At 47.1% G+C, this 20,767-nt stretch overlaps 1 protein-coding gene across 5 annotated transcripts; it reads left to right on the forward strand.

Annotated features, from left to right (window-relative positions):
* Window positions 1–20,575, forward strand: CTC1 (CST telomere replication complex component 1). 5 transcript variants are annotated; one of them, XM_046675771.1, is made up of 23 exons: window positions 1–111; window positions 3,238–3,401; window positions 7,581–7,818; window positions 7,969–8,180; window positions 8,602–8,758; window positions 12,309–12,614; window positions 12,715–12,843; window positions 13,425–13,657; window positions 13,781–13,958; window positions 14,057–14,257; window positions 14,770–14,896; window positions 15,514–15,628; window positions 15,767–16,094; window positions 16,183–16,272; window positions 16,525–16,718; window positions 17,780–17,868; window positions 17,972–18,146; window positions 18,452–18,529; window positions 18,978–19,122; window positions 19,230–19,276; window positions 19,515–19,680; window positions 19,786–19,912; window positions 20,060–20,575. In XM_046675771.1, the coding sequence occupies exons 1-23, from the start codon at window positions 79–81 to the stop codon at window positions 20,197–20,199; spliced, it is 3,672 nt and encodes a 1,223-aa protein (XP_046531727.1). In that variant the 5' UTR covers window positions 1–78; the 3' UTR covers window positions 20,200–20,575. The 5 variants fall into 5 exon arrangements, 3 of the variants coding, with proteins under 3 accessions (XP_046531727.1, XP_046531728.1, XP_046531726.1); XM_046675770.1 differs by having other exon boundaries at window positions 2–111; window positions 19,212–19,276; XR_006890635.1 differs by lacking the exons at window positions 19,230–19,276; window positions 20,060–20,575.
* Window positions 20,576–20,767: the final 192 nt, after the last annotated feature.

The following is a 20,767-nucleotide window of genomic DNA, read 5'->3' on the forward strand; positions in this document are numbered from 1 at the left end:
CGAGCGTCCCTCCGGTGAGCCCTCCCTCGCGGTTCGCGCGGTTCCCGCGGCTCGCTGGAGCGGAACCTGGGGCGCACCATGGCGGCGAGTAGTGCGCAGGCTCCTAGCTGTGTGAGTGCTGTTCTCCCTCCCACGTCCGTTTTTTTCTTGTCTGTCGCGGATTTTTCTCTCTTCTCCTGTTGCCTGCACCTTGCCTCTTTGCCTCCCTGACTTCGCTGGCCGCGCCTGGGCGAGGGGGGTCTGTGAGGCTGTTCGTCCTACCGGTCTCACTGGTTCTGCGAATATATTTATTCCTTCATTTCTGCGGCGCCTGCTGTGAGCCGTAAACACGTCTCCGTCCCCTCTCTAGGCTTCAGGCCCAGCGGGAAGCCAGGAGCAGACTAATGGCGAACTGTAGGGCTGTGGGGTCCTGGGGGAGACCCCTGACGCAGCTATTGGGGAAAGGGGTAACTGATAATCGGGAACAGCTTCTGAGACCCGAAGTGCGTGTAGGAGTTAGCAAGGCAAAAAACGCGCTGAAAAAGGTTCAAGGCGTAGGCGAGAACATGTTCGAAGGCGAGATAGAGCAGGTGTCTTTGAAAAACTCCGTCAGTTCACTTGGGTGGGGGTGGAGGGGTCAGAGCTGACGGTCTTGTAAGTCTTAACTTAGCAGCGACTTTAACCTGAGACTAATTGGGAGTTATTGAAGAGTTTGCAGCAGAAGAGTGATTGGATGAGATTTGAGTTTTCGTTTTCTGAGGTAGCAGTGTAGAGAGTGGACTAGAGAGTACCAGTTAGAAGGCTGTGGCTGAAATGTAGTGAGAGATGATGCCCTACCATGGCAGCAGTGTTCAGGTTCCAGAGGTGAAGACAGAGTAAAAAAAGTATGAAGGAGATACAATCTAAAGAACTTGGGTTCTTCTGCAGGGAAAGGAAGGAGTTAAAGTTAAAGAGGACATCCACATTTCTGGGTAGAACTATTTGTTTGAGAATGCTATTTGCTAAGTTAGTGAACTTGGAAGAGGGGTGGGTTTTGTGAAAAGTTCAGTGCTGGATGGGCGTAGTGCCTGTTGGTTGGCCAGGTGGAGAAACTGGTAGAATGATGGATATAACTAGAGGTCAGGAGAGAGATCTCAGGTAAAGTAGAGCTTTAGGAACAATCAGCATCTGCTGATAGCTATTAAAGCTGTCCAGTGGATGAGGTTATCGAGAGGAAAGTGTATAGTGTTCTCAAACTTCAGCCTACATCCGTATTAATTTGGGGAGCTTATTTAAATTACAGACTCTGGCCCTGCCCCAGAATTCTGATTCAGTAGATGAGCTCACCTAAAAATCACCTGCATTTTTTTTTTTTTGCTTGAGGAAGATTGTCCCTGAGCTAACTTCTGTGCCCGTATTCCTCTATTTTGTATGTAGGAGGCCGCCACAACATGGGTTGATGAGCACTGTGTAGATCTGTACCTGGCATCTGAACCCTGGAACCTCGGGCCGGTGAAGTGGAGTGTGTGAACTTAACCACTATGCTGCTGGGCCAACCCCTCACCTGCATTTTTAATAAAACTTTGGTGATTTTGAAGTAGTGGTTCCACTGTAAGAAACCGCAGTATTCAATGTGCCAAGCAATGGACAGGCTGTCAGAGGAATAGGAGCTAAAGAAAGGAGACTGAGAGAGGAAGACAAAAAGCGTGGAAGTCTGGGCTTTGATTATGTTGGTGGGCAGTTCTGAATGATGACCTGGTCCAGTTTTGACAACTCTGACCATGAATGAGTTTGTTTGGCTGAGGTGGGGCGAAGGTGGAGGTCAGTGGTAGGGCTTTCTACCAGGACACTGAAGTCATCTGGACCTGAAGACTGGTTTATCAGCCTGTTTTCAAGCTGCTGAAGATTAACTGAATGTGGAGGATTGAGTAGTAGGCTAATAGAGGAGCAGTGGAGGAACAGGGATAGAGCTGTAATGGTTTAGAATTATCACTGGGGATCAGAAGGATAAAGGTCCTACCCCTAAGTATTGTCGAACTCTGTTGGAATTTTAAAATAAAGCTGCCTTACACCGGAAGTAGGCCAAGCTGCTCTCTTTCCTAGAGTTATCTACATAGAGAGGCAACTCTGTCCAGAATCTGTGGCAAGTATATAGAGATGGTTCCTGTCCTCCTTAGGCAGCCCACATCTTAGCTGAAAAAACGGAACGGGAAACAAATCCAATTAGATTGTATCATATATGTATTTAGCTTATGGGAACTGAAATGTATACACTTGAGTTAAAAAAAAGGGAATGATTAAAAATTATATTGTGCCTATATCCTTTATATGTACTGTCCATTATTAAGCACATTTACATTTTCACGTGCATGTTACTATACAGTACTATGTCTTATTCTTAAAAGTAATTTAAAGGATTTTTTTCAAGGGTGATTTTGACTAATCTTGTTCTTCAACTTGCTGGCTTTGGACCCATACCCCATATAAATGGGAAGTCACTATATGTGGTAATCATTACTCTTAATAGAGATATGTGCAGGGAGCTGTGGGAGCTCCAGGGAAGGAGCAGCATTCTACCTGGGATAGTCAAAGCAGGATAGTCAGAGGCGGGTTCACAGAGGAATACAGTCATGCGTTTCAGTCAGTGATGGACCGCGTATACAACAATGGTCCCATGAGATTAGTACCATAGAGCCTAGGTATGTAGTAGGCTATACTGTCCAAGTTTGTGTATGTACACTCTATGATGTTTGCCCAGTGACGAAAATGCCTAACAATGCATTTTTCAGAACTATCCTGTCATTAGCAATGTGTGACTATGTATTCCAGGTGAGTGCTTAAGGATTGGTACAGGTTAGAGAAAGGCAAGACCAAAGCTGGATGACCAGTTGTCTAAGTTGATTGTGTGGCTGGACTAAGACTTCTAAAGTTTCTGAAAGGTTGTTTTTTTTGTGTGAAGAAGATTGGTGCTGAGCTAACATCTGTGCCAGTCTTCCTCTACTTTGTGTATGGGATGCCACCACAGCATGGCTTGATGAGCGATGTGTAGGTTCATGCTTGGGATCCGAACCTGCAAACCCTGGGCCACCAAAGCAGAGCACGTGAACTTAACCCCTATGCCACCGGGCCAGCCCCAAAAGTTTCTTTAAGTTCTAAACTCCTTCACTTTTCATCTCCACATACATACCCTCTTGATTTTTTTTTTTGTCTATCCTTCCCCAAATTTCCCTGGTGGGCAGGATGATCAGGAAGATGTTTAACTAGATTCACTTTCCTCAGGAGCAAGCCTGGCTTGAGGCTGCGCAGGCCTTCATCCAAGAGACCCTGTGTCCACCTGGCAAGGGGCCTGATGTCCAGTTGACTCACTTGGTAATTGACTGTGTGAAGACTATCTGGTTGTCCCAGGGAAGGAGCCAGGGTTTTACGCTGCCCCTCAGCTACAGGTAAGGAGACGGAGAGTTCAGGGGGGAGGTAAACTTGGGGTTGAAGAGGAAGAACCTATAGTTAATAAAAGGGGAAATGAGAAGAGGAAGGGGAAACTTGCTGAGGGGAGGAAAAGGTGTTCTAAACACGACCCCTTCTGCCAAACTTCCCATTCTCCATCAAGCTGCCTACCTTTTCCTGTAATTCTCCTAAATTGGCCTAAGTCAAATTTAGAAGCAAAGAGAGGAAGAGGAGAAGATAGAAAGAAAAGAAAATACAGAGGCTGATATTTCATTTTGTCGATTAGGAAACTAGGATACAGAGGCCTATGCTTTTACCAAGTGCAGATAGTTATGCTTAAGAAGATGTGAGGGGCCGGCCCTGTGGCCGAGGGGTTAGTGCGCACGTTCTGCTTCAGCGGACCGGGGTTTCGCCGGTTTGGATGCCGGGTGTGGACGTGGCACCACTCGTCAGGCCCTGCTGGGGTGTCGTCCCACATAGCACAACCAGAGGCACTCACAGCTGGAATATACGACTATGTACTGGGGGGCTTTGGGGAGAAGAAATAAAGAAAAAAAAAAAAAGAAGATTGGCAACAGTTGTTAGCTCATAAAAACATAAATTTAAGATCTTCTGAAGGTGGTTTGTTTTTGTTTTTGTTTTATCTACACCATCATTTCCCAAATTGTCCTAGGCAATGTTAATAAAGTACAAGGAAAGGGTTCCATGGCCAAATAAGTTTGAGAGAGATTGGATATGATAACCTTCTTTAGCAGAGTCATGAGGTTCATTAACCCATTAAAGGCTCTGAAAAGTCCTACAAAAAGAAACCTATTACCTCCTCATAGAAGTAACCACTGTGTTGAATGAGGAGCATTATTCCTATGAATATCTTCAAATTTTTACTGCACATGCACCTACCCCTAAGCAATATACAGTAGAGTTTTGCATACCTTTAGACTATATAAATCATACCATAACTGCTCTGTGTTATTATGTGAGTATGCATATCATTGTTTACTTAGCCTTTGAAAAATAAAAAAGGTAGAAATCTGTTTAGCTTTGTATAATTTGTCATTTCCCAAACTTACTTCAGCACAGGATACTTTTTCCCTGGCACTCCCTTAGTCTGCTTATGGCAGTTTGGGAAACACTTCACTCAGCCTGGCAATCTGTTTCAGTCAGTAACAACAACAGATCTTTAGTGAAAAGACAGCTTAATTGTACTCTGTGTTATCCAAAACATCATTTTCAAAATTCTGTGTAGTTTTTTTCACTCATGGACTTTGTTCTAAACCAATGGTAACTAAAGATGTTGGTCATCCGGAATGTGAATCAGTACACTGCCTCCTTCGTTGAGAAAGTCTTGCCTGTGAAGGACAGTCAGCTGAACTCAATAGTGTGTTTGTTAACATAGTGTTTCGCTAGCTACTTGCTGCTCGACTTTTAAAAACCTTAATGTTTTGCCATATTTGCTTCAGTTCTTCTTTACGGGAAGCAAAACATTACAGATTTAGTGAAGTCTCCTGAGTGCTCTACCCTGATCCAGTTCCTCCCTCCCCTTCTCCAGAAGTAACCACTGTCCCGAAGGGAAGTGTAGGCTCGTCGGGTCTCAGCCTCACTAGCCGTTTCACATTGCTCTCCAATGGAGTTGCACCGATTGACACGCATACAGCACACATCTGTATCCTGAACCTTTTCCATATCTGCTTTTACCTTGGTAAAAATTTTTTTTTTTGCCTATTTGGTAGGCATTAAATGATATTTTATTTTAATTCCAAAGTAATTTCTGAGGACAATCTTACCTGGAGGCTTTTTCCTTTTCCTCTTATGTAACTCTTCTCATTTTACACCATTAGACTCTGTTTTGCCTTTCTTTTTTTTTGTTAGTTTGTTTGAGGAAGATTAGCCCTGAGCTAACTGCTGCCAATCCCCCTCTTTTTGCTGAGGAAGGCTGGCCCTGAGCTAACATCCATGCCCATCTTCCTCTACTTTACATGTGGGATGCCTACCACAGCATGGCTTTTGCCACGTGGTGCCATGTCCACACCCGGGATCCGAACCGGTGAACCCCAGGCTGCCAAGAATTGGAATATGTGAACTTAACTGCTGTACCACCGGGCCAGCCCCTGTTTTGCCTTTCTTTTCCTACAATTCTTGTCCATGGCCATAACTCTAGTGGTTAAATAGATTGTTCATTTAAACTTAGAATGAAATCTCATTTGTAAATTGTCCTGCTAACGTGGGAAAAGCCCTAGGAGAGGAGAGTTACCTGTGGAATAGTGGTAGTCAAAGGAGTAGTGACTTCCTTGAACCTCTACTGCAGTGGGGTTAGCATCTCCCACGAATGAGCTGAGAGTGTGCCTAGTGGCCTCAGTGATCACAATCTAATTAAAGAAAGGAAGATCCAAATCTCTCAAAATTCTGGTATTACTAGAATAATTGAAAAGTTGTAAGTCAGCAATTTTTAGAAAACTTGGAACCTTTTTAAAGTTTCTTGTGGGGCTAGCCTGGTGGCACAGCAGTTAAGTCTGCACGTTTTGCTTCGGCAACCCAGGATTTGCCAGTTTGGATCCCTGGTGCAGACCTGTGCATCACTTGTCAAGCCATTCTGTGGCAGGCGTCCCACATAGAAAGTAGAGGAAGATGGGCACGATGTTAACTCAGGGCCAGTCTTCCTCAGCAAAAAGAGGAGGATTGGTGGCAGATGTTAGCTCAGGGCTAATCTTCCTCAAAAAAATAAAAAAAAATAAAAATAAAAAAGTAAAATTTGTTTTTGTTCTTCAAGATAAATATAACATAGATGGCATAATATGTAGAAGTGAAATAAAGCATGATGGATGAGGATAAAATACAGATTATTTAATAGAAATAGTTTATTCATCCATTTTCCCATTCTTCTTCATTGAGTGCCTACCGTGTGCCAGGCACTGTGGTAAGTAAGCCTTGAAAGGTGGAGAGCAATGACAAATGCAAAGGGTTTGAGGTTATCACCTTCAGTTTCCTGCCCCAGACCCTGAAGGATCTGGGAGAGGGGACCCCTACCCTAACTGTTTTCTGTTCTTAGGGTGCCTAGGGTCAAGGAACAGATCTCTCTGGTTGCTTTTTCCTGGGCCTTTAGAGAAATAGAAAAACACAGAGAAAGAACGTGGACTTTTGAATGAGGCACACCTGGCTTTGCCACCCATGCCACTGTGTATCTGAACCTCTCTAAGTTTCCTCATTGGTGGTGTTTACGGGGTTTTTGGGTGAAGATTCAATGCCAGATTGAGTGTGAACAGACCCAATATAGTATGTGCATGGCAGCGGCTCAACACATGTTTGTTTCTGTCTTTGCCTTTTATCTGCTCCGAAGTCGCTGGGAAAGGATGAAGCAGATGTGGAAGGGGAGTGGGCCACCTAGAACAGCATTCCCGGTCTGTAGTTCTCACAGGTGGATTATGTTCATGAGTACAACAAGGACGATAAATTGTGATGTTTTGTTACCTTATTCTGTTTCTTTTCCACTGAAAAAATCATGGGAATGCAAGTGAGCAGAATAATGGTGTTATGAAAATGTGAATGTACCACAACTTTGATCATTTAACTATTATTTGTACCGCTTTATCTGTGATACACCTCACAGTTGACAGTGACTCAGCAGTGTTGCAACACTTTGCTTAAGAATAACTGATCTCAGATATCTCTGGAGATTTGGGAACTCTTGATATCAGCTCCCAACTCAGCCTCAGCTTCCCAGCCAGTCTCTAGTTCTGTGATATTCCAGATGAGGAAGGAAACGTGGCTGGGGCAGATGCCTAAGTGGCCCCATTGGAGTTCTCTGTGGAGCTAAGAGCTGACATGCTGTTAGGGAGGCTGAGTGTTATCTGTAAAATGTTCTCCCCACACGCTCATCTCCTCAGGCCGCTCCTGCATTCCTACTTCTTTTCTCTGGGTCCTCCCTGTGACACTATCTTATTCAAGATATCATTCAGCACAGACTTTCTTCTTACCTTCCCTGGGTACTACCCAGACTCTGTCCTCATTTTCTTAGGCTCTTACCCCAGCTTTTTCCCCTTCAATCAGTCAATCAAACTCCTCTCTTAGTCCATGTTCCCCATTGACCTTTCCTTGGGATCTTGGGGGATTTGTCAGGGTTGAGGGTAATGTCCTAGGCTTGGATGCAGCTTTGTAGGACCTCTGCTCCCTTCACTCTGCAGCTTTGCCTCAGTACAGGACCTCAGGACCCGCCAACGTCTCCCGTGCTGCAGCCACCTGTCCTGGAGCAGTACTGCATACCAGGCTTGGGCCCAAGAGGCTGGACCAAGTGGGGTCCCCCTGCCCCGGGAACGGCTGATACTTGTAGGGACACTAACAGACCTACCAGGGGATTTGGAACAAGAGTGCAGGAATGGAAACCTCTATGTGAGAGATAACACTGGTATTCTGGGCTGTGAGGTGAGTAGGAAGAGGGAGGTCAGATGCCTCAGCTCCTAACAAGAATGGTGTCTAGAGAGCAAGGCACTCAAGCCTCTGAGGGAACAAAGGTGGAGGGGTGGATTGGATGCTAGAGTCCTGGTTTTAACCCTTGCCTTTGGTCTTTTCTAGCTCATAGATCTGGACCTTTCTTGGTTGGGCCATCTCTTTCTGTTCCCCAGTTGGAGTTACCTCCCTCCTGCCAGGTGGAGTTCCTCAGGGGAAGGGCATTTGGAGCTCTGGGGTGTCCCCGTGCCAGTGTTTCCCTTGACCATCAGTCCTGGTCCTCTCACCCCTATCCCTGTTCTCTACCCAGAAACTGCTTCCTGCCTGCTCAGGCACAGGTAATTCTTCCCTCGGGGGGAGGAGGGAGCACTTTGAAACTGGTAGGATGATGGCAGGTCAGTGAAAGGAGGGAAAGAAAGCTATCAAGAGTAATATAGATGGAATGTTCCAACTCAAGGCAACGATAGGGCCTCTCAGAATGTTAAGAGCAGGAGTCTTCAAGGGAAATGTGCCTTATCTGAGGGCAAGAAGAGTTGAAAGGGGGTGTTTAGAATAATGGCTTTGGGCTACGGAAATTTTACATCACAGCTAGATTATTCTTTATAGTGTGAGGAAAGGCATTTGTAGGGAAAAATGACTTCTGAGTATCTCTTTACTTAGTGGATGGATGCTGCCTAATTCATGAATTGCTTAATATAGCTAGTTAGATCTTCAAATTAAAAAAAAGTCTTCTTCCTCTCCTCTTTCTACCTTTTTTAGAAGCAAGCTCGGAGTTGGACCAAAAAACCTGGCTGGGAAGCTCATTCGATTGAGTGCTCTGGTGAAAAGTCAAAAGAAAGCTTACTTCATCCTGACTCTTGGAGGATCATCCCCAGCTGGTGGCCAAGCTGGCAGCCATGTGTCTGTCATCGTACAGGTGAGGATTAGGGTCAATTCGGGGGTGTGGAGGTGTGGAATGGGTGTTAGAACTCTTTTTTTTTTTCTTTTAAGATTTTCTTTTTCCTTTTTCTCCCCAAAGCCCCGGGTACATAGTTGTGTATTTTTAGTTGTGTATTCTTCTAGTTGTGGCATGTGGGACGCCGCCTCAGCATGGCCTGATGAGCGGTGCCATGTCCACGCCCAGGATCCGAACCAGCGAAACCCAGGGCCGCCAAAACGGAGGGGGTGAACTCAACCACTCGGCTCCGGGGCTGGCCCCAGTGTTAGAACTCTTAATAGGAAAGATCACATTGGAACCATATAGGAAAGGACAGCTGGGGAGAGTTGTTTTCTGGAACAGTGCTGCTGAGGGGAGATTCCAGGTAACGTCTTTCCTACGTACAGGAGGTGGGGAATAGACTTTTCTGCTGTACAGTTACTTGAGTAGACAACTTTTTTGTGCCACATTTTGAAAAACTGCCCGAATCACTTGTTTTACCCTTCCATTAGAAGGATGACCAAGAAAACTATCTTAACACCATTGAAACATTGAATACATACACTTTTTAAAAAACTTGGTACTTACTGTTGATTCTTTTTACATCAACTGGTATGATTTTAAAAATCATTAGTTTTTACACTGGTTGTTATGTGACTTACACAGTTATCTGAATAATGTTTCAAAAGCATTCAAAACAATTAAAGGATGGAAAGGTTCTCTAACTGCATATCAGAAAAGGAAACTAGGGCCCGCCCGGTGACGCAGCGGTTAAGTTCGCACGTTCCGCTTCTTGGTGGCCCGGGGTTTGCTGGTTTGGATCCCGGGTGTGGACATGGCACCGCTTGGCACACCATGCTGTGGTAGGTGTCCCACATATTTAACAAAAAAAAAGAGAGAGAGAAAGATGGGCATGGATGTTAGCTCAGGGCCAGCCTTCCTCGGCAAAAAGAGGAGGATTGGCAGCAGTTAGCTCAGGGGTAATCTTCCTCAAAAAAAAAGAAAAGGAAACTATGAAATTTATTGGCACTCTAAGAATTCTTTCCTGTGTCTTTGTGAAACATGAGCTTGAATAACAGTGATTAGAGTGTAAAGGAATTAAAAATGCTTAGAAGCTGCCCAAATTTCTGATCCGGGTTTTTCTTCCTGGGTTAAAGAGGAGCTTGTGTATTTTCTTTCCATTAGAATGTTTTAAGTCTCCTAGAGACCAATTAAAAATTCTCTACAGAGTGGGGTTGGCTCACTCTTGTATTATATGTCAAGGGAGAGATCTCTGAAATGCACTTGAATTTCTGCAGGGTCACTAAAGTAGGGTAAGCCCTTTGGGTAGTTTATAATCTTATTGTAGGTTCTATATGGTACTTATTTATAAAACATAGAATAATAGAAAACAGTTTGTAACTGCTGTAGCAGGTCAGCTAGAGTTTATTATGTGGAGGGGAGCCTTACAAGGGAGTTTCTTAGGTCTGGGTCTTGAAGGATGGATGGAATTTGAATCACTAGAAGAGAAGGGAGGATATTCAGGACTGGAGAATCACCTCTACCAAGATTTGACCTTTACTGAGCATGTGCTGTATGCTAGGCACTTGGGTCAGTTCAGAGGCACAAAATTGAATAAGAGAATTGTCCTCTGGAAGCTCTCAGCCAGAGAAGTCAGTCAGCTATTACTGTTAAGGATCATAAGTACTGTGGTAGATACATGCACATGCACGAGGCACTGTGTGGGTGCAGAGGTGGGCTTTGGAATAAGCCTGGGAGGTCAGGGGAGGAGTGGTCTTGGTATGTTTATAGGCTGCTGAAGAGGCATTGGAGACATACTGTTGCTTGAGATGACTCCAGTGAATCTCTTCTATGATAGAGGAATGAGATCATCTCTTCAAAATGAAGGATTGGGCTCTGAAAAGAGGAGGAAAGGTTCCGGGTAATTGCTGTGCTAGATAGTTGGAGATAAGAGATTGCTAAGCAGTGACAGGGGCCGAGCTGGAGAGGGTCAGCATCAGTCTTTGGTACTGGGGTGGCCTGGGTCTGTCTGCTTCAGGTAGGGTTTTTGTCTTACAAAAGGGGTTGAGGAAACAGAGCTGTGGTGATACAGTATTGGTAGACTGAAGGGTGAAGTTGGGTAAAAAGGACAGGATTCAGGGGATTGGCATTCAGATCCCAGCATTTGGGATCTGAGGAAGGGAAGGACCTCAATGTCTGAAGGAAGAAGGGGCTGTGATATTGGGAGGTCCTAGTGAGAGGTTAGAGGAAGTCTGATGAGCATGAGGGGGTGGTCAGGGGAGAGCGGAAACACCAGTATTCATTCATATACTTGTTTGTTCAGTGAAACTATTATTAACTACTTTTTTTGCACAAGTAGTAAGCTAAAGTGGGGTCTCAGTAATCCCTTCTGATGAGTGGTCACGTGCAGCGTCTCATTGCTGATACTCAGCTGGTTTTAGACTAGAAATGGAAGTCTGCGAAGTTGAGCACGGAGGACTGTGCAGTTCAATTATGTTCAGTCACAGTGTGTTTTGAAGCTCCTGAGAATGGCAGCAGTGCTCTGTTATGCCTGTGGGAGGAACATGCCCTAGAAGATTGTTATATTTATGAACAACACGGGAAACTTTTTTCCTTGTGCTTAAATTTCTTTGACAGCCACCCTTCTCCAGTCCGTATGATACCCTGTTGTCAGATGTTTATTTTTATTTCCCCCCTTGGATATTTCTCATTTTCCTATAAAATAAAGTCATCAGCATGTCATTTCTGGGTTTTTTCCCCTCATCTTAGCTCTCCTGTCTTGTCTTCTGCAACTCCCAATAACATTCCTTCTCCATCCTGGCCAGTGTTTTCACTGCTATGCTCATTCTGAGTTCTGAACAAGTCTATGTTGTTGCCACCTACTTGAATCATCCTTCCCTCTCCTCTCCACGTCACCAAACCAGAGCTGTCCTTCAAGACCCTGTTCAAGTTTCACTTCTTTCACTAGGCCTTCCTGATCATTCCAACCCATCCTGACCTTCTCTTTCTTTCTCTGAAGCCTTATCGAATGTGTATTGTTTTTGCCACTTGATCATACATGGCTCCATATTATTACTTGGGTTTGTGTCTGTGTTCCCCAGTGGTTTGAAATATGTTGGATAAGAGAGAACAGTCTATTATATTTCCCTTAACATCTATCCCAATATTGGATACATGGATATATGGATACATATAGCTAGTACATATAGATTAAATAAATGAAAGTTGTTTGTATAGTATGGGGTGGGGTAGGAGGAAAAAAAGGCATAATTTTCTGAATGGGATATTTATGTATTTTGGAGGAAGTTTTAGGGATGGATTGTATCTTGTGGGAGGGATTAGGAAATATTTGGCAGCTCCTATGAGAGGGGAGAGATCCTGAAATTTTGATGACTTAAGATTTAATTGGCAAACAGGGAAGAGGAAGAGGCAAAGAAAGGCTTATGAGGAGCAGGTCTTTGAAATCGAATGATGGAAAGGGACTCTGGCAGAGGGGCAGCATCGTGGGAAGTGTCTCATGTACCATGTTGCCTGCCTCTGCACAAGCCAGGTCCCTGCCCAGCTGGTGTGGCACCGAGCCCTTTGGCCTAGTAGGGCCTATGTACTGACAGAGCTGCGAGTATCCAAGATCCGTGGTCATCGTTACTATGTTTGGACGACCAGTCCCTCCTCCCATCTCTTGCCACTGAAACCAGAGTGTGTGCGAGAGCTGGAACTGGAGCTGGAGCTGGATGGACCCCTCTTAGAGGCTGACCGCTCCAAGAGTGACCCCAAGCCACTCCCCAGGCCCAGCAACTCCCAAGACAAGAAGGATCAAAAAGGTCTTGTCCGGGACTCCAGACTCTTATCATACACGGTGAGCATAAGGGAGAGATCCTAGAACTCGAGGGGCAGCAAGTGGGGCTCTCCAAAGAGGAAGGAAATAGGGATCAACTGGACCTTTGGCTTCTTTGCAGGGAACGGTCACTGGCGTGCTGAATCAGTCTGCTGGCCTCTATGAGCTGGATGGGCAGCTGGGGCTCTGCTTCGCCTACCAGCAATTCCATGGCCTTAGGCAGGTGGTGCGACCAGGAGTCAGTCTGGAGGTATGTGAGGGTTCAAGACTGGTGACAAAAAGAGGCCCTCTCAGCAGCTTCTCTTACCTTTATGGGCTGGTCTTTTTTTGCAGCAGGGTAGAAATGTCTTCAGCAAAAATCTAAAAATAATAAGTGTGTGTGTGAGACTAGGGGGTGCTTTTGTTAAGAATGATATGGACGAGAGCTCAGATGAGAAGGGAGTAGAGTCTGGGGCACAGGGAAGAGGGGTTGGAGCCAGAGCATCTCCTTCACAGGAGGGCCTTCTAACTGGAGGAGGAGATGCTGGAGCTGAAGGGCAGGTGTAGGGCCAGGATGATCTCAGACAGCCTAGTGAGTAGCCAAAGCCTCACCAGCCAGGAGCCCCCTGGCTCACAGAAGACTGAGTGGAGCTTCTGGGAGATGAAGGCTTACTGAAGGGGGAGTGGGTTGTGATGGAAAGTGAAACGTGGAGGCTGGAAGGAAATAACCTGTAAAGGAGAAATTGTATTTCTCCTGGAACCCAGGCAGTGGAGAACTGCAGTTAACTCTACCTGGGCTCATTGAGTTGAGGGCTTCACCTCTGCTTTTTCACTTTTTCTGCTTTCCCCCAGCTCCAGGATGTTCACCTCCTCCAGTCTGTGGGAGGAGGGACAAGAAGGCCAGTGCTAGCCCCCTGCCTCCGTGGTGCTGTTCTCCTTCGGGGCTTTTCTCGTCAGAAGCCTGAGACTCAGTCTTCCCACCAAGCCCAGGGGGCCTCCCTGTATGAGCAGCTGGTATGGGAACATCAGTTAGGACTTCCAGTCTACCTGTGGGCTACCAAGGCCCTGGAGGACTTGGCCCGCAAGTGAGGAAGATGAGGGTCTGGGCTGGGGAGGCGGTGGGAGTAAGACATTTCCTCTGTAAGAGAAGCAGGGTTGTGGAAGAGTCAGGGTCTTTGGGGGAGTGACTCAGCTTCTTTCTGGCCCAGGCTGTGTCCCCATGTGCTCAGACACCACCAGTTCCTGCAGCGTTCCTCTCCTGGGAACCCCAGCCTAGGGCTACAACTCTTGACTCCTACCTTGGATGTTCTGGCTCCATCTTGCTGCCCCAGTCGGAATTCACACAATGAGATCCTTGAAGAGCCACATCACTGTCCACTCCAGCAGGTTTGAGGGTGGGGGGAAAGATGGGTGGCAGAGCTAATGCACTGGGGGACACCTGGAGCGCATGGGATGCACAATCTAATTTCTCTTCTCTCTGACAGTATGCTCGACTGCAGACTCCCTGCTGCTTCCCTACTCTGACCACCCTGAAAGAGGAAGGGCAGCACAGGGCCTGGGCCTCCTTTGACCCTAAGACCCTTCTACCCCTCCCAGAGGCTTCTCACTTGCCCAGTTGCCAGCTTAATCAGCGCCTGGCCTGGTCCTGGCTCTGTCTGCTGCCCTCTGCCTTCCACCCAGCCCCGGTAAGTGGGGCTCCAGCAGGGACCAGGGGACTTCCTCTTTGTGCCATCCTTGCTACCACTACCATAGTCATTTCTTGTCATCTTGACTGCACTAGCCTTTTAACTAGATTGTTCCATCTCTTCTTGGCTCCCTCTAATTCATTGTCCCTGCAGCAACTAAAAAGAGGTGGGATAAAGTATAACTTGGATTACAAAATTCTCTTGCGTTAAATCCTTGTTTCTCCCAATGCATATAAAATAAAACCCTAACTCTGTATTACGTCCTCTGAGGTCCTGCATGATCTCCTGCCTCTGACCTTGGTTTGTACACTTTCTCTCCTGCTCCTAAATTTGTGAATGCATGTTTTTTTTTCTCCCACATTTGTCTTCCCCACTTGAATATAAGTTTTTTGAGGTCAGAGACCGTGTCTTTTTTTATTCACTTTGTAGTCTAACATTTAACACAGTGCCTGACACATGGTAGACACTCAGTGTTTGTTTAGTAAATACCAGTCGGCTTCATCTCCTTGCAGGTTTTACTTGGGGTTCTGGTGGCTTCATCTCGTAAAGGTTGTCTGCAACTTCGAGACCAAAGTGGTTCCCTCCCCTGCCTCCTTCTGGCCAAGCACTCACAACCCCTCGCTGACCCCCAGCTCATAGGTTTGGAGTTCAGATGTGGAGGGAAGATGGTGGTGGGGTAGAGGTTTCAGAACAGGGGGCTTGGGAGGAAGCTTCTGCTGGGATTTGCTAGAGATGCTGAAGTGGCATGTGTTGATCAACAAGTTTTGGGAGTTTAGGAGACCAGTGTTGGCAGGTAGAGAAAAGGAGCAAGGGATTCCCTAGCCAGAACTGCAATTCCCAACATTCATTTCTCCCTCCATAGCTCCTGACAGGATGACAACTCACATTTCCTACATTCTTCCTTTGGAAGAATAATGGTCTTATTTGGGGTTATTGAGATTTTTAGACAAGGAAACCCTGGAGAGGATCTAAGCTCTAAGAGGTTCTTAGATCTAAGAACAGGTGTTTAAGAGATTTGTGACAAAGTAGAATTGAAGCCTTCCAGCATAGGAGGCCAGGGGTGGGACATGCAGACGGAACGATTTCTCCCTTGGAGGTAGCATCCCTCTAAGGTGGGGGTCAGGTCTGGACCTTCACACTGTGTTAGCGGAACAGCTCAGGCCTGGGTTGGGCAGTGAGACCTGCAGTGTGGTCTGCTTCACTGCATGTCCCACAGTTCTCTCCTCTTGCCAAAACAGAAAACTTTCTTCCTCTAGGCTGCCTGGTGCGGGTAGAGAGGTTCCAGTTGGTTGTAGAGAGGAATGTCAGAAGCACCTTCCCTTCCTGGAAGGAACTGAGCATGGCAGGCTTCATCCAGAAGCAGCAGGCCAGGTTAGCTCTGTGGGGTAGTGGCTGTGCTTGCAGTCTCTGAGGGGAGGGGAAGGGCCTGATGCAGGTGCTGGAATGCTGGGGCCCACAACACCCAATGCCTGCACCACTAAGAAACCTATTCCTTTTCTCTCCTCTCAGAGTCTATGTCCAGTTCTTTCTGGCCGATGCCCTGATCCTGCCTGTACCCAGACCCTTCCTTCACTCAGCCACCTCCTCAACACCTCCTAAGACAGTGCCTACCCTCCCAGGGGGTCCCCACGTGGAACAGAGCCGGCTATTCTTGTTGTCCCACAAGGAGGCACTGATGAAGAGGAACTTTTTTGTCCCCCCGGGTGCCAGTCTGGAAGTGCCCAAGCCCACCCTCAGTTTCCATGTATCAGGGAACTGGCTTGGGGGCACCCAGAGGAAGGAGGGGACTGGATGGGGCTCATTTGAGCCCAAGGGAAATGAGAACAAAGATCAGAAGGTAAACTGGAACTGCAGACCTAGGATCTGACCTCCTGTGCCCCTGGCTCCTGTCTGAATGCCCAGGACCCTGCTCTCCCTCCTCACAGGTTCTCCTCATCTTCCTTGGCTCCTCAGTTCGCTGGTTTGAGTTCTTGCACCCAGGGCAAGTGTACCGACTCGTGGCTTCTGGCCCTCCCGTGAGTGGCCCACTTCATACCCTTCCCCAAAAGACGTTTTTTGGCACGGGGTCTGGAGAGGAAGTTCCAGGGTCTGGTCATTTTCAGGTCTCCTAGAAGGGTGGATCTAGATCAAATAGAAGGCCTGTCTGTGTCTAGACTACTTCCTTCACCAGGCTTCAGAGATAAAACAAAATTGGGTCATAGTATTTTACGAACCTCCCTCTGGATCTGGACACGCTTAGAGACAGTTGTCTTCCCATTTTCTGGCAGACGCCAATGTTGTTTGAGGAGGGAGGTTCATCCTGCATATCGCAGCGTCCTCTGGAGTTGGCAGGCTATGCCTCCTGCCTCACTGTTCAGGATGAGTGGACCGTGGAACTTGCAAGCTCCCAGGACATCCCAGGTGTGCTGGACATCAACAAGGCGCTGCCTGAATCCTCGCTGACCGACCTACTCAGTGCCAAGTAAATGACCACCAGCTTCTCCAGCCAATTTGGCTGCTCTCTTTTCCTCTGCCATGCTTGGGGTGGGTGAATAATTTGTTCTCTGTTACAGCATGTGTTTCTTTAACATGATTTAGCACCTAGAGGAACAATGTCAGTGTAAGATGGAAGTTGCATTTCGTCCCCAGTTTTCTCCCAGCATGTTACTGTTTTGAAATGATCATGGGCAGCATTTCTCACAATTCAGGAAAAGCCTTAGCAATAAAAGGAAATATAAGGAACATAAAAGGGCTGGCCCTGTGGCTGAGTGGTTAAATTCTCGCGCTTGCTTTGGTGGCCCAGGGTTTTGCCAGTTCGGATCATGGGCGCGGACATGGCACTGCTCGTCAGGCCATGCTGAGGTGGTGTCCCACATGCCACAACTAGGAAGACCCACAACTAAAATATACAACTATGTACTGGGGGAATTTGGGGAGAAAAAGCAAAAAAAAAAAAAAAAAGAAAATATATAAGGACAAAAGTTGAAAATCTATAGAGAAGGGCCTTCAGTGCAAGAAGTGGCTGGCTTATAGCTTCAGGAACAACTATACTTTCCTCATGTAAGCTTTTTGGGGTGGCTGAAGAAGCCGTAGAGGTATTCCCCCCTGTAAAAGAAAAACAGACCAGACAAAAACCCTACTGCATTGTATGTGTAATTTTTATGAAACTGGTCTCTATTAGAAGTGAATGTTTTGAGGAGCTATGATTTGAAGGAGGGGGCGTGGGCCCCATCATATAAATCCGCAAATGATGGACTGACTGAGATTCTAGGTGTAAATGTAAGTGGAGTGTAAATGCTGGTGTACTTGGCAAAGCCTCTGGTTACAGAGGGGTATACGTTTTGACTGGTCTGCCACAACCCTGTTTTTCCCATAAGCCCTGTTACTTTTAGCATGTGATTTGACACAGTGCAAAGTTTTCCAGGACCTTGTAAATGATATTCTAGCAGATACTTTAGCTCTTTTTTCTATCTTTGGATCTGACTCTCTCCATTCTCTGCTTTCTTATGCCTCCCTTCTCACTGTATTTCTCTGACCCTCCAGCTTCACCGATTCCTTGGTGTCTTTCTCAGCTGAGATTTTGTCACGCACACCGTGTGAGCCACTTTCGGCCCTTCTCTGGACGAAGCCTGGTAATGACACCTCTTTTGGGGGAAGGTATAGAATGGAGTGGTGGGACCTTGTGGTCCTGACAGATACTCAGATACTACTGACCCCTCCCCTTTCCTTCTGTAGGGAGCACTGGGGCAGTGAGAGGGTGTGTGAAGCTAACCGTGGCTCTGGAGACTGCTGGCTATGAATTCCCCCCTCACTTGGACATATATATCGAAGACCCACACTTGCCTCCCCCACTAGGACTTCTTCCGGGAGCCCGAGTCTATTTTAACCAGCTAGAGAAACGGGTTTCCAGGTAAAGATCTATGTAGCTGGCCTTGCCTCCTCTCCCTGCTGATGCAGGTCTCTTAAATGCTCACCCCTACCTAACTACACTGCAACGACACCTCTTTGATGCTACGGTCTATATGTTACTCTGGCATTTATGCCCTCTACTCTCATGAGATGTTCCACACCAGTCCTCCCCTTATTCTTCCCTCTGCTTTGATAGAGCCAGCATCAGCACGCGTCCCTCAAGGCAAGTGGCCAGGCCTGTGATACGGTCCCAGCTCCGGCCTCAAAGTGACTTCTTTCTCATCATCACTCTTCCTCCACTTGCAGATCCCACAATGTTTATTGTTGTTTCCGGTCATCTACTTATGTGCAGGTCCTGAGTTTTCCCCCGGATACCACAATCAGGTCAGTGCCCCAGGCCCTGATCCCCAAACTTCACGGCCCTGCATCTGCATCCCACACTTGTTCTGCCTCTGGAGTTTTTCCCATAACTACAGTCTTCTCCAATCCTAGCAAAATGTGTTGTCAGAAGGATTTCTTCTACTCCGAATAAAAAACGTCCAATGCCTATCATTTTACCTGAAAGATTTAGTGTTCTAGGGTCTTAAAGGCTTTTCAGTCTAAAATATAAATACCTTTCTTGGCTTGAACGACATCTTGGTTGTTCAAGCCTGAGAAATAATTGATGATGATCAGAGATCAAGAATCAAAATGGGGGCTGTGGGTCTTCCAGGAGAGCACAGCAGGCACTACTGTCCCCATCCCTGTGCCTGCTGAGTCCTTCCAGACACACACCCTGCTTTCAGAGTCCCTTTGGCTATTTGTTGACTACCACCCCCTTCTTTCTCTTTAGTGCTCCCCTGCCCCACATCTACCTGGCTGAACTTCTTCAGGGTGGCCAGGCCCCATTCCGGGCCTCTGCTTCTTGCCATATCGTTTCTGTCTTCAGCCTTCAGCTCTTCTGGGTGTGTGCTCATTGTACCAGCCTCTGCCCCCAGGTATGGGAGGGGACAGGCTGAGCTGGGTACAGGGTGCCAGAGGGGTGTGATGGGACTGAGGATTTTCCCAAGCACTTTCTTCATCCCAGGGACGGTGTACTCGTCAGGGCCCCACTTGCTCCGCTCAGACATCTATAAGCCAGGCCAGTATCAGGTGAGAGCACAAGGCAGGTGCCCATCGCACCATTTACTTCCTTATTACATGACTTTGCTATCCCTGTGTTAGCATAATTCCTGGCTGTGGGAATTGCTAAATAAATATTTTTGAATGAATAAATGAAAGTGAGCTAAAGACTGGAAAAGATGGGGAGGGAGGCATATTGGATCCAGGTGACTGGCCACCTGGGTTTGCTGTGAGAGTTTGTTTCCTCTCCCCTCATCCCCCCACCCAGCTTCCTGGTGGAGGATGGGACTGCCGAAGCTGTGGTTGCCTGTAGGAATCATCAAGTGGCAGCAGCACTAGGGCTGTGTCCTAGTGAGTGGACCTCTCTCCTAGAGTTTGTCCAAGGACCAGGGAGAGTGGCTTTGCAATTTACAGGGCCTGGAGCCCACCTTGAGGTGAGATGTGGCTAGGAGGTGGGGGCTCAGATACCCAGATTCCTGGGGGGTTGGTAGAGGATTGAGGAGTTTGAGTTCTGATTAATCCTGAGTTTCCCTTTCAAGTCCTCAGCCAAGATTGATGAGCCCTTGACCCTCTTCCTCCGGACACTTTGTACCAGCCCCTCTGTCCTCCGCCCTATTGTGCTTTCTTTTGAGCTTGAGAGGAAACCCTCCAAGATCATCCCATTAGGTGAGAATAGAGGGGTAGGACTGTAGATCGATGGGACCCAGGAACATGAGGGATTGATAGGGGATTTTTGGAGTTGGAAAGGGGAATGGCGGATGGGACTAAAAACCACACGCATAGGACATGTGTTTTCCTCTCTTCCCATCTCAGAACCTCCTCAGCTACAGCGATTCCAGTGTGGGGAGCTCCCTTTCCTGACTCGTGTGAATCCCAGGATCCGACTGTCATGCCTCTCTATCCAGGAGCCTGAGCACCCCAGCTCCGTGGAGGCCTTTGTTTCCTCTTGCTAACCTGAAGTACAACAAGGACCTGAAAGGTCTCCCTGCCCTGCTGGAAACCTTGAAGCCTGGGCTCCAGCTCTTCCCCCTTGTCGTAGCCCTAACCGTATCTGTGATTGAACCAGGACGCCAGATCCCTGGATTCACAAACTACTACCCTATTATAATTTCTCCATATTCTGGTGCCTTGGGGAAATTGTGGAAACAGGCAAATCATGGTGCCATTGATATTCCCTCTCTGGTTGGGGTCAAGGCACCTGTACTCACAGGTGGTCCTGAGAATCTAGATTCTGCCTTTGTGGCAGGGGCCAGAGGAACAAAAGACTTGCCCCTTGTGGGGGTGCTTGTGCTAGGCCCCTTGGTCTGTAATAAAGCTCTGGTGATGTTTCTCACTTGTACTTATCTCTAGGGTCCCAGGCCCCCTGATCTCCTGGCACCCTGCCCGCGGTTTACCACCAGTGCCAAAACTGGTTTGGAGAACAGCTTCTGGTTCAGCAGAGGAAATGACACTAAAGTCAGGCCCTAAAGGGGGTTGGTCAGCTGGGGAGTGGCAGGCAGGGTAGACAACATCTTGATGATG

Source organism: Equus quagga, chromosome 11 (genome assembly GCF_021613505.1).
Source record: "Equus quagga isolate Etosha38 chromosome 11, UCLA_HA_Equagga_1.0, whole genome shotgun sequence".
Classification (NCBI taxonomy): domain Eukaryota; kingdom Metazoa; phylum Chordata; class Mammalia; order Perissodactyla; family Equidae; genus Equus; species Equus quagga.

Bases quoted from the DNA above. Each gene is read 5' to 3' on its own strand.
- CTC1 (XM_046675770.1), top strand. From the start codon at position 79: ATGGCGGCGAGTAGTGCGCAGGCTCCTAGCTGT. The intron at 8,181-8,601 runs GTAATTCTTCCC...TACCTTTTTTAG, and splicing joins TCCTGCCTGCTCAGGCACAG to AAGCAAGCTCGGAGTTGGAC. The intron at 16,095-16,182 runs GTAAACTGGAAC...CCCTCCTCACAG, and splicing joins ATGAGAACAAAGATCAGAAG to GTTCTCCTCATCTTCCTTGG.